We start from the raw sequence: 16,363 nt of genomic DNA on the forward strand, positions 1-16,363 counted from the left end.
ATATAAATCAGTAAATAAAGACTATCAAAAACTGATTCCCATATAAATCAGTCAATAAAGACTATCAAAAAATGATTCCCATATAAATCAGTAAATAAAGACTATCAAAAAATGATTCCCATATAAATCAGTAAATAAAGACTATCAAAAAATGATTCCCATATAAATCAGTAAATAAAGACTATCAAAAACTGATTCCCATATAAATCAGTAAATAAAGACTATCAAAAAATGATTCACATATAAATCAGTAAATAAAGACTATCAAAGAATTATTCACATATAAATCAGTAAATAAAGACTATCAAAAAATGATTCCCATATAAATCAGTAAATAAAGACTATCAAAAAATGATTCCCATATAAATCAGTAAATAAAGACTATCAAAAAATGATTCCCATATAAATCAGTAAATAAAGACTATCAAAAAATGATTCCCATATAAATCAGTAAATAAAGACAAAGAATTATTCACATATAAATCAGTAAATAAAGACTATCAAATAATGATTCCCATATAAATCAGTAAATAAAGACTATCAAAAAATGATTCCCATATAAATCAGTAAATAAAGACTATCAAAAAATGATTCCCATATAAATCAGTAAATAAAGACTATCAAAAAATGATTCCCATATAAATCAGTAAATAAAGACTATCAAAAACTGATTCCTATATAAATCAGTAAATAAAGACTATCAAATAATTATTCCCATATAAATCAGTAAATAAAGACTATCAAAGAATTATTCACATATAAATCAGTAAATAAAGACTATCAAAGAATTATTCACATATAAATCAGTAAATAAAGACTATCAAAAAATGATTTCCATATAAATCAGTAAATAAAGACTATCAAAAAATGATTCCCATATAAATCAGTAAATAAAGACAAAGAATTATTCACATATAAATCAGTAAATAAAGACTATCAAAAAATGATTCCCATATAAATCAGTAAATAAAGACTATCAAAAAATGATTCCCATATAAATCAGTAAATAAAGACTATCAAAAAATGATTCCCATATAAATCAGTAAATAAAGACTATCAAAGAATTATTCACATATAAATCAGTAAATAAAGACTATCAAAGAATTATTCACATATAAATCAGTAAATAAAGATTATCAAAGAATTATTCACATATAAATCAGTAAATAAAGACTATCAAAAAATGATTCCCATATAAATCAGTAAATAAAGACTATCAAAAAATGATTCCCATATAAATCAGTAAATAAAGACTATCAAAAATTGATTCCTATATAAATCAGTAAATAAAGACTATCAAAAACTGATTCCCATATAAATCAGTAAATAAAGACTATCAAAAACTGATTCCCATATAAATCAGTAAATAAAGACTATCAAAAAATGATTCCCATATAAATCAGTAAATAAAGACTATCAAAGAATTATTCCCATATAAATCAGTAAATAAAGACTATCAAAGAATTATCCACATATAAATCAGTAAATAAAGACTATCAAAAAATGATTCCCATATAAATCAGTAAATAAAGACTATCAAAAAATGATTCCCATATAAATCAGTAAATAAAGACTATCAAAGAATTATTCACATATAAATCAGTAAATAAAGACTATCAAAAAATGATTCCCATATAAATCAGTAAATAAAGACTATCAAAAAATGATTCCCATATAAATCAGTAAATAAAGACTATCAAAAAATGATTCCCATATAAATCAGTAAATAAAGACTATCAAAAAATGATTCTCATATAAATCAGTAAATAAAGACTATCAAAAACTGATTCCCATATAAATCAGTAAATAAAGACTATCAAAAACTGATTCCCATATAAATCAGTAAATAAAGACTATCAAAGAATTATTCCCATATAAATCAGTAAATAAAGACTATCAAAAAATGATTCCCATATAAATCAGTAAATAAAGACTATCAAAAAATGATTCCCATATAAATCAGTAAATAAAGACTATCAAAAAATGATTCCCATATAAATCAGTAAATAAATACTGTCAAAAACTGATTCCCATATAAATCAGTAAATAAAGACTATCAAAGAATTATTCCCATATAAATCAGTAAATAAAGACTATCAAAAAATGATTCCCATATAAATCAGTAAATAAAGACTATCAAAAACTGATTCCCATATAAATCAGTAAATAAAGACTATCAAAAAATGATTCCCATATAAGTCAGTAAATAAAGACTATCAAAAAATGATTCCCATATAAATCAGTAAATAAAGACTATCAAAAAATGATTCACATATAAATCAGTAAATAAAGACTATCAAAGAATTATTCACATATAAATCAGTAAATAAAGACTATCAAAAAATGATTCCCATATAAATCAGTAAATAAAGACTATCAAAAAATGATTCCCATATAAATCAGTAAATAAAGACTATCAAAGAATTATTCACATATAAATCAGTAAATAAAGACTATCAAAGAATTATTCACATATAAATCAGTAAATAAAGACTATCGAAGAATTATTCACATATAAATCAGTAAATAAAGACTATCAAAAAATGATTCCCATATAAATCAGTAAATAAAGACTATCAAAAAATGATTCCCATATAAATCAGTAAATAAAGACTATCAAAGAATGATTCCCATATAAATCAGTAAATAAAGACTATCAAAAAATGATTCCCATATAAATCAGTAAATAAAGACTATCAAAAACTGATTCCCATATAAATCAGTAAATAAAGACTATCAAAAACTGATTCCCATATAAATCAGTAAATAAAGACTATCAAAAACTGATTCCCATATAAATCAGTAAATAAAGACTATCAAAAAATGATTACCATATAAATCAGTAAATAAAGACTATCAAAGAATTATTCCCATATAAATCAGTAAATAAAGACTATCAAAGAATTATCCACATATAAATCAGTAAATAAAGACTATCAAAAAATGATTCCCATATAAATCAGTAAATAAAGACTATCAAAAAATGATTCCCATATAAATCAGTAAATAAAGACTATCAAAGAATTATTCACATATAAATCAGTAAATAAAGACTATCAAAAAATGATTCCCATATAAATCAGTAAATAAAGACTATCAAAAAATGATTCCCATATAAATCAGTAAATAAAGACTATCAAAAAATGATTCCCATATAAATCAGTAAATAAAGACTATCAAAAAATGATTCTCATATAAATCAGTAAATAAAGACTATCAAAAACTGATTCCCATATAAATCAGTAAATAAAGACTATCAAAAACTGATTCCCATATAAATCAGTAAATAAAGACTATCAAAGAATTATTCCCATATAAATCAGTAAATAAAGACTATCAAAAAATGATTCCCATATAAATCAGTAAATAAAGACTATCAAAAAATGATTCCCATATAAATCAGTAAATAAAGACTATCAAAAAATGATTCCCATATAAATCAGTAAATAAATACTGTCAAAAACTGATTCCCATATAAATCAGTAAATAAAGACTATCAAAGAATAATTCCCATATAAATCAGTAAATAAAGACTATCAAAAAATGATTCCCATATAAATCAGTAAATAAAGACTATCAAAAACTGATTCCCATATAAATCAGTAAATAAAGACTATCAAAAAATGATTCCCATATAAATCAGTAAATAAAGACTATCAAAAAATGATTCCCATATAAATCAGTAAATAAAGACTATCAAAAAATGATTCACATATAAATCAGTAAATAAAGACTATCAAAGAATTATTCACATATAAATCAGTAAATAAAGACTATCAAAAAATGATTCCCATATAAATCAGTAAATAAAGACTATCAAAAAATGATTCCCATATAAATCAGTAAATAAAGACTATCAAAGAATTATTCACATATAAATCAGTAAATAAAGACTATCAAAGAATTATTCACATATAAATCAGTAAATAAAGACTATCGAAGAATTATTCACATATAAATCAGTAAATAAAGACTATCAAAAAATGATTCCCATATAAATCAGTAAATAAAGACTATCAAAAAATGATTCCCATATAAATCAGTAAATAAAGACTATCAAAGAATGATTCCCATATAAATCAGTAAATAAAGACTATCAAAAAATGATTCCCATATAAATCAGTAAATAAAGACTATCAAAAACTGATTCCCATATAAATCAGTAAATAAAGACTATCAAAAAATGATTCCCATATAAATCAGTAAATAAAGACTATCAAAAAATGATTCACATATAAATCAGTAAATAAAGACTATCAAAAAATGATTCACATATAAATCAGTAAATAAAGACTATCAAAGAATTATTCACATATAAATCAGTAAATAAAGACTATCAAAAAATGATTCCCATATAAATCAGTAAATAAAGACTATCAAAAAATGATTCCCATATAAATCAGTAAATAAAGACTATCAAAGAATTATTCACATATAAATCAGTAAATAAAGACTATCAAAGAATTATTCACATATAAATCAGTAAATAAAGACTATCAAAAAATGATTCCCATATAAATCAGTAAATAAAGACTATCAAAAAATGATTCCCATATAAATCAGTAAATAAAGACTATCAAAAAATGATTCCCATATAAATCAGTAAATAAAGACTATCAAAAAATGATTCCCATATAAATCAGTAAATAAAGACTATCAAAAAATGATTCACATATAAATCAGTAAATAAAATAACCGATAATTTTGAGAATAGATTTTTGAGAATTATTGAAAAGTTAATTTATAGAATATTGCTAAAACATTGTATTTTTCTAATTAAGAACAATAATAAATGTCAGAAAATCCATAAATTAATCATCCGATGATTTTATAACTTTTATATATTTTTAATCCGACGGTTTCATAACTTTTATAAATTTTTAATCCGATGATTTATAACTTTTATAAATATTATAACACATTATAAAATGTTCACAGCAAAGGGGGAATATTAAAATAAATTGTACTTACCAGTTTCACTGCTGGGCATTGGGAAATATTTTTGCATTTTTTCCTCATAAATACGAATGTCTTTCTCCAAAAACAGACAAAATATCACCCGTTCAACCTAAAGAAATATATAAAAAACAAACAACTGTGTTATATTTGAAGAGCAATGAAAACGGGAATAGTACCATTAAAACGAACAACCTTATGTGCTCAAGAACATTTGTTTTTCTACATAGTCAACACCATTCCCAATGCACTTTTGCCAGTGATGGAGTGGTGTCCTGACCATGCTTTGTTGCTCACATCTGTTGCTACTCTGAAATCGACGAACCCATCACTTAAACTGTGTTTGCATCTGCTTTGTAAATATTAAACAGGCACCAGTGAATATTGATTAGTTTAATTTTTTTTCTGCATGGCAGGGATTGCTTTCTTAGAGTCTCACATCGTCAACATCGGTAACAGAGAGACGAAACTTTCTGATAATAAATGCAGAAGTTCAGTCATCATAACAATGCAGTATTATTCGTTTTATTTGGATTCTTCAGACTACTATCTTCATTTTGAGTGTTATTTTCACAAATGAGAACATCCCATCTGTGGAAGAAGATGGGCTACTTCCCAACCGACTACAGTATAATCTCTTCAAGTCTAATGTGAACAAATACTTAACCGTTCTCTGGAAAAATAAAGTCTTCTTAAGTTATCTTCTGCCCATTGCTTTCAATCTTCTCATGATTGAGATTGTCATTCAAACAATCTTTTTTAACCCTTATTCTCGAATAGCTCTTGCACCTTGATAAGTGGTGACCCTCCTCATACAAAAATAAACAAAAAAAAAACAGAACAAAAAACTTATAGCTGTAAACATGGACTGTGTAGCATGTTTGGATGTTGCAGGTGATAGATTCTTGGCTAAGGGAAGAAAACAATATATCTCTGGCCGGAGTTCAACCATCCAAGAGATATTTTCTTTATTTGAAAAGATAAGTATCTCATTGAATGGGAAAGTCATGCGTTTGTGAGAAAAGCAATGTTTGACATTAGCTGCAGCTAAACCCCTTAAATGGAAACTTGTCTCAGTATTATTTTCAGTGGTCAACTTCTGATTGGTTGAATGGCGACCACTAACAAATGCGAGAATCAATCAAGAGTGAAAAGATTCCACGTGATAGGAAGGGGAGATGTGAAAGGGGAAACGGCCAGAGCTGGCCTTGAGGAGGAGTGGGGGTTGTTTGTTTGAAGCAGTCAACTGGCTTTCGGCAGTTTTTGGGAACAGACTATTGGACTGGTGTTCTTCAGTTGTCTGGGATAAAAAAAATCTAATTCTGTATGTCTGGAGCAAAAGAGTACCAGTAAAAAAATTAAATATATAAATATAATATAAATATATATATATATATATATATATATATATATATATATGTGTGTGTGTGTGTGTGTTTGTGTATGCGAATGAATGCATAAATTATATAAAAGGAAGTGTGTGTGCGAGTTCATTCCCTATGGACTCGAAAACGGCTGGGTCGATTTTGATGAAATTTCACATCAAGGTACTTTAATGTCTTTGATAAGTATTGATAATCGAAATAATCCGATGAAAGAAGGAACAGGCAATTTTGACCAAAGTTAACACCTTACACAGCCTAACATCACAAGTGTATTTGAGAAGTTTTATTACCACACAAGTTGAAACGCCTGACATATAAAATTGGCATTAAATTCTTTGATATGAAAGGGGCTCATTCAAAATGAATGTTTCCGTTTATAGCACAATTGAATCATGATACTTGATTTTTGCATTTTAAACTTTAATTCAAGCCGTTATATATAAAAATAATTTTATAAAATCAACAGTAGGTTCTCTACAGTGCAATGTAAACTACAATGTATTGTGGACTAAGTTACTGCAGGGAAGGCGTGTGAAGCTTCCTTCCTGTGCACCGTAATGGGTCCCCAACTAGAGCAGGCAATGAATTGATTTGATTAAAAAATGGGCGATTTCACAGATTTCGATGACAATAAAAATATGATCGTGTGAAACTTTCACTGATCATTATTCAATCCTGGGCAGCGTCGGATCTCCCTACTAGTTTGTTTATAAACTGAGCCTGTGGTTTTTTTTTTTTTTTTTGAGAAGATTCCTTTGTTACGTCAGCGACTGGATCTGACAACTTTGGACTGGCACTGAATGCATAAGGGCATGTTCACCCGACATGTGAACAAAACAAGACTTGGGTTAGGGTTTGCTACAAGATGCCGAGAAGAGATATTTGGTTATGGCCTGAAATCAAAGAATTATCTAGTGTCCAATGTAAATTTTTTTTTGTATAAATGAATCACCACTTATGAAGACCAAAAGCCACTTGAGGATAACTTAATGAAACAATTGTCAGGAGGATAACTTAATGAAACGATTGTCAATTGAGAGATGAATAATATTATGTGAGAATGGAGAATGAATGCAGGACCAAGTGTTATAAATTTTTTTTTTTTTTTTAAATGCAAAAAATTTTCTTTTAAATTAACAACTTACTTTTTCATGATTTTTTTCTAGCCATTCCCGTACAGTGCTCAACACCACTTCAGCGGCTTTATCATTTGGATAACCTGGAAAGAACGCATAAACAATTTAAAAATTAGAAAACATAATAGTTGTTTTTTTTTTTTTTAAACCGTTTACCTGGCATTATTAAGTCCGATTTCAGTTGATACTTTAAGAATGTTAGTCACTCTTAGCTTTATGTAAAAAAAAAAAAAAAAAAAAAAAAAAAAATTCAATGTATGAAAACACACAAAAATAACAATTTTAATGGGTTTCTTTTTTTTCATACAAGAGAATTAATGCTTACTTGGAAAGAAAAAAATACTAAATAAACCGAGATTGGAGCAGAAATCGAGGTATGACCCCCCCCCCTAAAAAAAAAAACCTGATACCAAAACTAAAACTCTCAGACTATTCAACTAATATAAGGCTGTAACTTTTGGAAAGAGATTCATGTTATTAAAACTTATTGTTTTTTTTTGTTTTTTCAAATAGAAAATTATAAAATAAACCTTTGAGGGCCTTTTTTTATTTTAAGGTGCAAAGTAAGAGATAATTTATCTGAACTTATTTTTTAATTTTTTTTTATCAATTTGACAGATTTTTTTAATTCAACAATTGACTTTTATTTACAATTTATGCAGCAGCAATGAGAAAAAGGGGAAGCGTTTATTTTTCATTCGACGTATTCACCAACAATCTTCAGTGGCGAATGATTCTTATATTAGAAAAATGACCCAAAAATGGATATATAAAAAATATTGCAACAAACAATATTCTTTCATTGTTTCATGACATTTTTTTCAGGTTATTGTCTAACAATATTAACTAAGATAACATTAAGCTCTATTTTGAATCCATTCTCTTTCGAATAAAACTTGGAAGAAAACTCAGCATGTCCTCTTTCTGTAAAAAAAAAAAAAAAAAAGGCTGGTATATATGGCAGCCACAAGACGAAACGTTGAAGATGAAAAGAATAAAAAGGCTTGATTTTATTATAAAAAATGTAACATCGTATTTTTTCTTATCACTCCTGATTATAAATATAATCGTCCAAATGTTTGTGATCATATCCTTATATTATGCCAAAAATATCACAACAAACAATATTCGTTATTTCTTGACATTTTTTCAGGTTCAACAATATTGTTCCAGTTTCATTGTTTCTAAACATGAAAACAAAAATTTTTTTAAAAATCAATTTTTAATTAAAAAAAAAAAAATCTAAAAATAGATTATCTCCCTTACTTTACCAATCTAAAGTAAAAAAAAAAAAAAAAAAAAGGGCCATTTTTTCCTACCATAAAAAATAGAAACATTAAAAACAATTGCAATTAAAATATTTTTTAATCTCGGAGGACTTTAAAAGTTTTTTTTTTTTTACAATGTTCTGATAAAAAAATTAGACACTAAAATCTGCTAAGGTGCCTTTAATGAATCTAATCATATTTTAGACGTTTGTTTCATTCAAATATGGCAATGCATTATTAGTCTTTATGGTCTTGTTGAATTGCTCTTCACAAAATAAAAGATTATGCTTAACAATTTTTTTCTTAAAATTACCACAAAAATGATGTACATATACTCACCATAAATACCTGTAGATACACATGGAAAAGCCTGTGCAAAAAAAATAAAAATAAAAATAAAAAAAAATAAATAATTTGCTAAAAATATAAAACACATAATAAAATTCAATTTGTTCAGAAAAAAAGGCATAAAATAACACATACAAAAAAAAAAAAAAAAAAAAAAAATACAATTGCAAAAAAAAAAAAAATCTTGATTATTATCGCATGTAGCGAGGACTGAACTATAGAAGACTGTCACTGATTGTTATCCAGCACATTTATCCGTTGCACTGTAGGTACATGTGGAAGTTAAGGGCTCAATCTTCAGTAAAGGTGATAATTACTAAGAGATTCGCTAATCCTATGAGATATAACTGTTAGCACATCTGCTGTAGATCTAGCAGAACGGAAACCACTGAGGAGGATATTTATGCTAAGATGGTTGACTACTTCTCAATTTAACATGGATTCCAGCAACTTACTCATGATGCACAGAAGGTTGATTGGTCTGTATTGAAGAGATGACTGATCACCTGAATTTTTAAATACGGGATATACTGATGATGGGTGTTGAGAAGTAACGCTTAATTAAACAAAAATTAAAATAAAAACCAGTTTGATAAATCTTAAACTTAAAAAAAAGTCTTATTATTAATTCTTCAGTTGTAATTAAAAATGAGAAAATTTAAATAACTTTTGTGTCAGGTTTTATGAAAAAAAAATTAAATGGAGTTATCTCCCTTGCATTCCCATCATAATGTACAGTTTTACAGGTTTCCTGATATATTAGGGTAGGTGAGCGACCTCATTAAATACTAATACAACCATTCTGGGTTTTATTAAAAACTAGCAGTTCTGCCCGGCTTTGCTCGGGCCCTATGTACTGTTCATAAGGTTATGTGCATATGTATATATTAAAAAGTGTGAATATGCCTTTCTGTATAATAATCTTCCTTAACTACCATAGAGAAAAGAAGGTATAGACATTTTCACTTTTATAGATATATAGATAGATTGGATGCAATATATTGTAATGATTTAAAAAGTATTAAAAAAAAAAAAAGAAAAAAAAAAGGGACTTGTGTGCCACCACCGAGAATCGAAACCAAATCGTTCAACTCACGATTTATTTTTGCCTCTGCCGCCAATGACTGGGCTATTATGAAGACATATTTACTGCATGGCTAAAAATTACAACATGAACCAATAGTTACTACGTTATACATTCGTAATGCCGGCGTTCAACCTTCACCTGACAAATTTCATTTTTTTTAATTTTCACACTTTTGCACGGATTTTTCCAGACTAAAACCCAAATAAAAAATTTCGCATGGATTCAAATACCTTATATATGAAGTTTCATGTCTGTAGACCAAAAACTCTAGGAGGAGTTTGGTAGGCAAAATTTGTTGACCAAAAATATATACGTATACATAAATATATATGGCAACAATTTTGTGTTTACTATAAACTTTTTACGCAAATATTATGCAAGTATAAATCATGTAGAATATCTGCATGAATATAATTACATGTCATAGTTAACTAAAGAGGATCATCCTATTAGAAAATCGAAGCAACTAATAAGGAATTAATTAAAATGAATGTTTAGAAGAATATGTAAATTAGCTAGATCTTTTGCTAGTGAATTCAATTCCACAATCCGTATATAAGGAAACTGTATTTTCTTTTTAAATAAATAGAAAAGAGGATTTTTAATATGAATATCAATACACACAAAAGAAAAACGAATTTATAGGGGTATAGATAACATTTTGTTTTATGTCAATAAAGTGTGTTTAAAATCTGTTTTCCCTTGTTCAGAGATTAAAAGGTTTTTGATATTTCGCAAGCACACTTCAATTTCTACAGTTACAATTGTCTCCAAATTTTACTCTATACGGACTAGTCTAATCACTTGCTTCTCAGTTTTTCTTCATCCATGCTTCTGTAATGGTTAATTCAAGAAGATGAATGTTTTACATGTCCATATCAGCAGAACTGATTTGCCCTCAAGATAAGCTTTATATTGTGGACATGTGTTGAACTGCATGTTTACAGTGATGCATGCAAAGCACAGACATTGCAGATGATAAATGTCCAGCCAAGAGAAAAAGAAGGCAGACACAGGATTAAAAATATCTCTGATTAGAGTTCGGCCAACCAGGAGATGTTTTGTTGTTTGAAATAAAATAAGCACCTCATTAAATGAAGAATCGTGCCGACCTGAACTATTTAAAAAAAAAGTAAAATTCCTAGATGGACTCCAAATAAGCTACTCGGGAGATGTTTCTTTCGTTGAAATAAATGGGGAATCATGAGATCAATCTAGTTGAGAAAAGAAATGTTCCAAACCAAACTCAAGTGGATATCCCGAGTAGTAAGCTTCTGGGTGGTTGAATAGCGACCGCTAACAAAGGCCAGAATCTAAGAATTCTGGTCAGCGGTAAAAAGATTACAGAGACAGAGAGACTATTAAAGCTGGGCAAGACAAGCAGTTGGTTTTCTGAGGGTTGGCGGTCAGTTAGATTAGCATGCTCTTGGGTCTCACCTTGCCCAGATTGTGTTGATTGAACTTATATTCTTATTTGGTCAGACAAAAATTGTATTTTGCAAATCTGCTATTCAGTCTAAAAAAGGTGTACCATATTACCCTCCAAAGAAAAATAAACTGAAGTTTTGGTTTGAAAGACGAATGTCTTTGCTGCAACGCTGACTGACTAACAATTTTGTGTCCGGCACAATGAGTGGACGATCACGGCCTGTGCAACGAACGCAGGACACATGCATGCTTATGTGATGAGTTACAACTTATCAAGTCCAAAAAACACTCAAGGGTGAGGCTTAATAAGATGGATAAATTTGATAGTTGAATGATGGTGATTACTATGAGAGGATATCACCCTCTCAAAACAACAGCCGATTGAGAAAACAGCAATTATTTCCCCTTTGTTAAAAACATTGCTCAGGAGGAATGAAAGACCTCGAATGTTTTTAGCATTGATAAATGGTGACTCGTATGTTTTAAAAACAAGAGAAAATTAATAAAATCCATCGTTAGATGAAAAGAACAAACATGAAATTTAAATTACGAGTAAAACTAAAACCTGAAGATCATACGCATTTGTGTATTGTTACGTTTGTGAAAATATATACATGTATTATGCAATTCGAAAAGTTTTCATGTAATTCGAAAAGTTAAGAAAAACAAAAAGAGAAAATAAATAACTCCATAGCTAAATATTTAGAGATTTTAAAAGAATTGATATTGAAACCTGGAATTTAGAACAGAATCAGTAATTGTATTGGAATCTACAACAGAATCGGTAATTGCATCAGAATCAGGAAAATATTGGTATCATTCCATCATTGTATATAAGAAATACTCACAATTGATTTGAGTTCATATTTAAGTAAACAATTTAGTGAATTTTCATAACAACTTCTTAGTTTTTCTGAATCTTCTCCGCGTGGACCAACAGTATGAATCACATCTACAAATAAAAAGTAGCGACACACATTATTTGGTTAATCATCAAAAACAAGTGATTTTACTTCACTCAATACAACTTCATAGTTTTCTCAATAATATATTATTTATATTGTACCCAATATATTGTAGTCATTTCAAAAGTTTTAAAAAGAAATATAACTTAGGTCATCAAAATCGAAACCAAAACTTATTTAAACACTTATGTGCTGATTCTTCATGGTAAAATCTTGCGTCTTATCTAGAGGATATATATATATATATATATATAAATAAAATAAAATAAAGTGTTTCCTTTTCAGATTAAATATGTTTTTAACTCTTTTTCAAAGTGTTTTTTAATATGTTTTATTAACTGTTTGCTCTTGTATACATATCTTGGGTTGAGAATATTGAGAAGTGATATACAAACTGCCATTAGCGTATTAAGCGACGCTCTTTGTGCGGAGCGGAGGCATTTGGACGATATCAAAACATCGTTAATTCATTACCCACGCAGCATCAGCCGTATAGCGCAAGGGTGAGAAGCCTTGACTGTCATTTGGGCGGTCAGGTTTTGATCCTGGCTTGAGGCAGTTGTCTGTCTAGCCGCACTGATGAGCTGTGAAACAGCGAAACAGTACTGTATGTGGATGACTATATATATTACATATACAAAAGAAAAATAACAGTATAGCTACATTCCAAGATCCAAATATTTATTTTTCATGCAAAACAGCTCTTCCAGCATATTAAAATTTTGGTACATTTTTTTACAGATTCGTTTCACTATGTAGAAACAAATTATTATTATGTCAATGCCATCTCTTTTTGAGCATGACAATATAATGCTGCAAGAAGAAAAAAGTTCATAAAAGACTCGATATTGTGTGTTTGTTCCGGCAGCCATATATATATATATATATATATATATATATATATATATATAGTTATCTACATACAGTACGGTTTCGTTGTAACACAACTCATTAGTGCAGCTAGGCTAGCACCTTTCCCTAGCCGAGGATTGAACCTTCAACCATCGCGTTGATAGTCAGCAGTTCTACCCATCAACCCATGAGAGCAGCGTTTGTAAATGACCTCAACAAATGTCCATTTTACACACACACAAGACAGTTGGATTTGTACTCACACATACACACACACTTATTATATATATATATATATCTATATATATATATATATATATATATATTATGTATATATAAATAATGGGTGTGTATGCGTGTGTGTGTTTATATATATATATATATAACAAAGATGGCTGCTGGAACAAACACACAATGTTGAGTCTTCTATGAACTTTTTTCTTCTCGCACCATTGAATAGATGTCAGCTCTACTACATAATCAAGTTACCGGAATTGATTTTTTTAGTGTTTTAAAATAAAGCTTTAGTGTTGTTTTATTTAGGGCGACAACTTTATTATTCCACTCTGTATTTGTCTCTCCTCTACGTGAGCGCACAGACACTAGGTTAGATTTTAATATGACAGTATTTCATTTACAAAATATGATCACAATAGATTGGAACATAAAGACTCAGTTTAGACATTGATTGATTGAAGATAAAAAACAATAAAATGTCCATAATTTTTCTTAGTAATCCAGATCAATTTATATGTAGTGAAAAAATATGATATTGAAATAATTTTGTTAAATAATTCTTTTGCATCACAAAAATTGCAGAGAAAAAAATATAAAAATAATAGCCGGTTGCCATTGCAGGAGATTTAGGATAAAAATCTGTTCCTAATATGTACTCAAAAATGTTTTTAATTTAAAAATTTAAAAAGGAAAAAAATAAAATATAAAATAAAATAAAAAAAAAAATAAATAAATTGTAAAAGCAAAAAAAATAAAATAAAAAAAAAAATAAAAAAATACTCACATTTTGATGGTAATTCATAACCTAAAGAATAAAATAAAATAAAGAATATTAGGTTTACCCTCTTTGAACATTATTGCCATTTTTTCATATCACATTTTAGCTTTGATTACATGGCGGGAACGGAGGGTTGAATTTATACTAAATTTGACCAATGTCAAAACTACATGAAAGTCTTATTTTCTTATAATCATTTTTTTTACCCTATATAGTAACCAAAATTGTTCTTATCCATAATTAACAAGATTGATCGATTGATTGATTTTATTAATTTACTTAAACTAATGTAATTTTATCAGTTTTCTATTTATTCAATGTTATCATAGACATTGGATAAATAGTGATATGAAAAATATGATAAATAGTGATATGAAAAAAATTAAAATTAGTTATTTTATAATTCAAGGGAGATAACTCACTCTTACATTTAAATTAATAAAGTTATATTCCTTGTAGTTTGAGCTATTATATTTTAGTATTCCAAATTGCCTCCATCGTAATAATTTTCTTTGTGACAAACTTCATCTTTTGGCACTGTGACCAGGATCTTTTTGACTCTTAATTTAGCCTCCATTTGTTTCAACTCAAATAGAGCATGTATAAAATTTTATATTTTTGTTCTTGCCCAGAACTAGCAGAGAGACCCGACATTATCCAGGATTGCATAACGATCAACAAGTGTTTCACGCTTCCAATACTTTTATTGTCATTGAAATTAGTGAAATCGTCCATTTTTTTATCAAATCAATTGATTTAGTCGGAGACCCACCGTGGTGCACCAGAAAGAAGCTACACATGCTTCCCTGCAGTGACAGTTTACAATAGCCTAAATTGCACTGTAGAGAACCTATAGTTGATTTTATAAAATCATTTTTATATAATGACTTGAATTAAAGTTTTAAATGCAAAAGTCAAGTATTATAGTTCACTTGTGCTCCAAACAGAAACATTCATTTTAAACATGTCCCTATCTTATCAAAAAACCTACTATGGATTTTATATGCCGGACCCTTCTGCTTGTGTGGTGATAAAACTTGTGATGCTAGACTGTATAAGGGTGTTAACTTTGGTCAACATCAGACTGTTGATACTTATCAAAGGCATTCCGATACAAAACTTATCTAAGAACACTCCCAGATGCAAAATACATTTGTGTGAAAGTTAAAAATTGACCTAGCTATTTCAGAGTCCATTGAGATTGAACTCGCACACAGGCAAACAGAAAAAGTACATTTTTTGTATGAGTAGAGATAGAGATTAAAAGGACTGATTAATTTTATTACTTTATTATTTATTTGTTAATCAAATATTGAACGAAAAACAATTAGTTTATTATTATTGAACTATCAGTCTAGGATTCATTAATGTTATTTTAGTTTGAACTTTTAAATTAAAAAGAAAAAAAAGAAAGATTTTACAGTTCCAATGCTTTCAAATTTCATTAAAATTTCCAAGAGTCTTTTCAACAATTAAAAAAAAAAATTTCATCTTCATTTTATTAGTTAATAAAAATCATAAGAATACAATAAATGGAGGCCATTTAAAGAAAAATCATTGACTTTTATTTCACTTTTTATTTTATTGTATTCACATTTATTGAAATAGAAAGGTACTTTGGTGCTTCTTCGTTTTAATAGAAAAATTTGAAAATTTCAAGTAAAACCAATGTTATGTCGCAGTAATGAACATATCCAAAAATTACAAAAAAAGTGATAAATTTTGATGAAAATAGTTTTCGAAGAAAATTAGCGAAAATTGAGTTTTGCTAAAAAAAGAAACGGAAGAGTTTGTGGCATAACAAGGGAGGTAATTATTTTCTGAAAACTTTCAAAATCTTTGACCAATTTAGCAAAACTCAAGGTTTACATTGAAATTCAATGTTTCCACTTTTGAATTTCGCGTTAATAACGACAAAGAAAA

General features: G+C 28.1%; 1 protein-coding gene across 1 annotated transcript in view; it reads right to left on the reverse strand.

The window, feature by feature from the left end:
- The window catches only part of LOC145260311 (ADP-ribose glycohydrolase MACROD2-like), a 50,787-nt gene that overhangs the window by 9,115 nt on the left and 25,309 nt on the right, over positions 1-16,363 (reverse strand). The window contains exons 5-9 of the mRNA XM_080118198.1: positions 14,447-14,467; positions 12,457-12,560; positions 9,085-9,115; positions 7,487-7,560; positions 4,972-5,068 (exon numbers count right to left, since the gene is read on the reverse strand). Coding sequence (XP_079974324.1) covers positions 4,972-5,068; positions 7,487-7,560; positions 9,085-9,115; positions 12,457-12,560; positions 14,447-14,467 — 327 coding nt within the window. The remainder of the gene's footprint in view (positions 1-4,971; positions 5,069-7,486; positions 7,561-9,084; positions 9,116-12,456; positions 12,561-14,446; positions 14,468-16,363) is intronic.

This window comes from Euprymna scolopes, chromosome 36 (assembly GCF_053919585.1).
Source record: "Euprymna scolopes isolate OS-2025 chromosome 36, ASM5391958v1, whole genome shotgun sequence".
NCBI lineage: Eukaryota > Metazoa > Mollusca > Cephalopoda > Sepiida > Sepiolidae > Euprymna > Euprymna scolopes.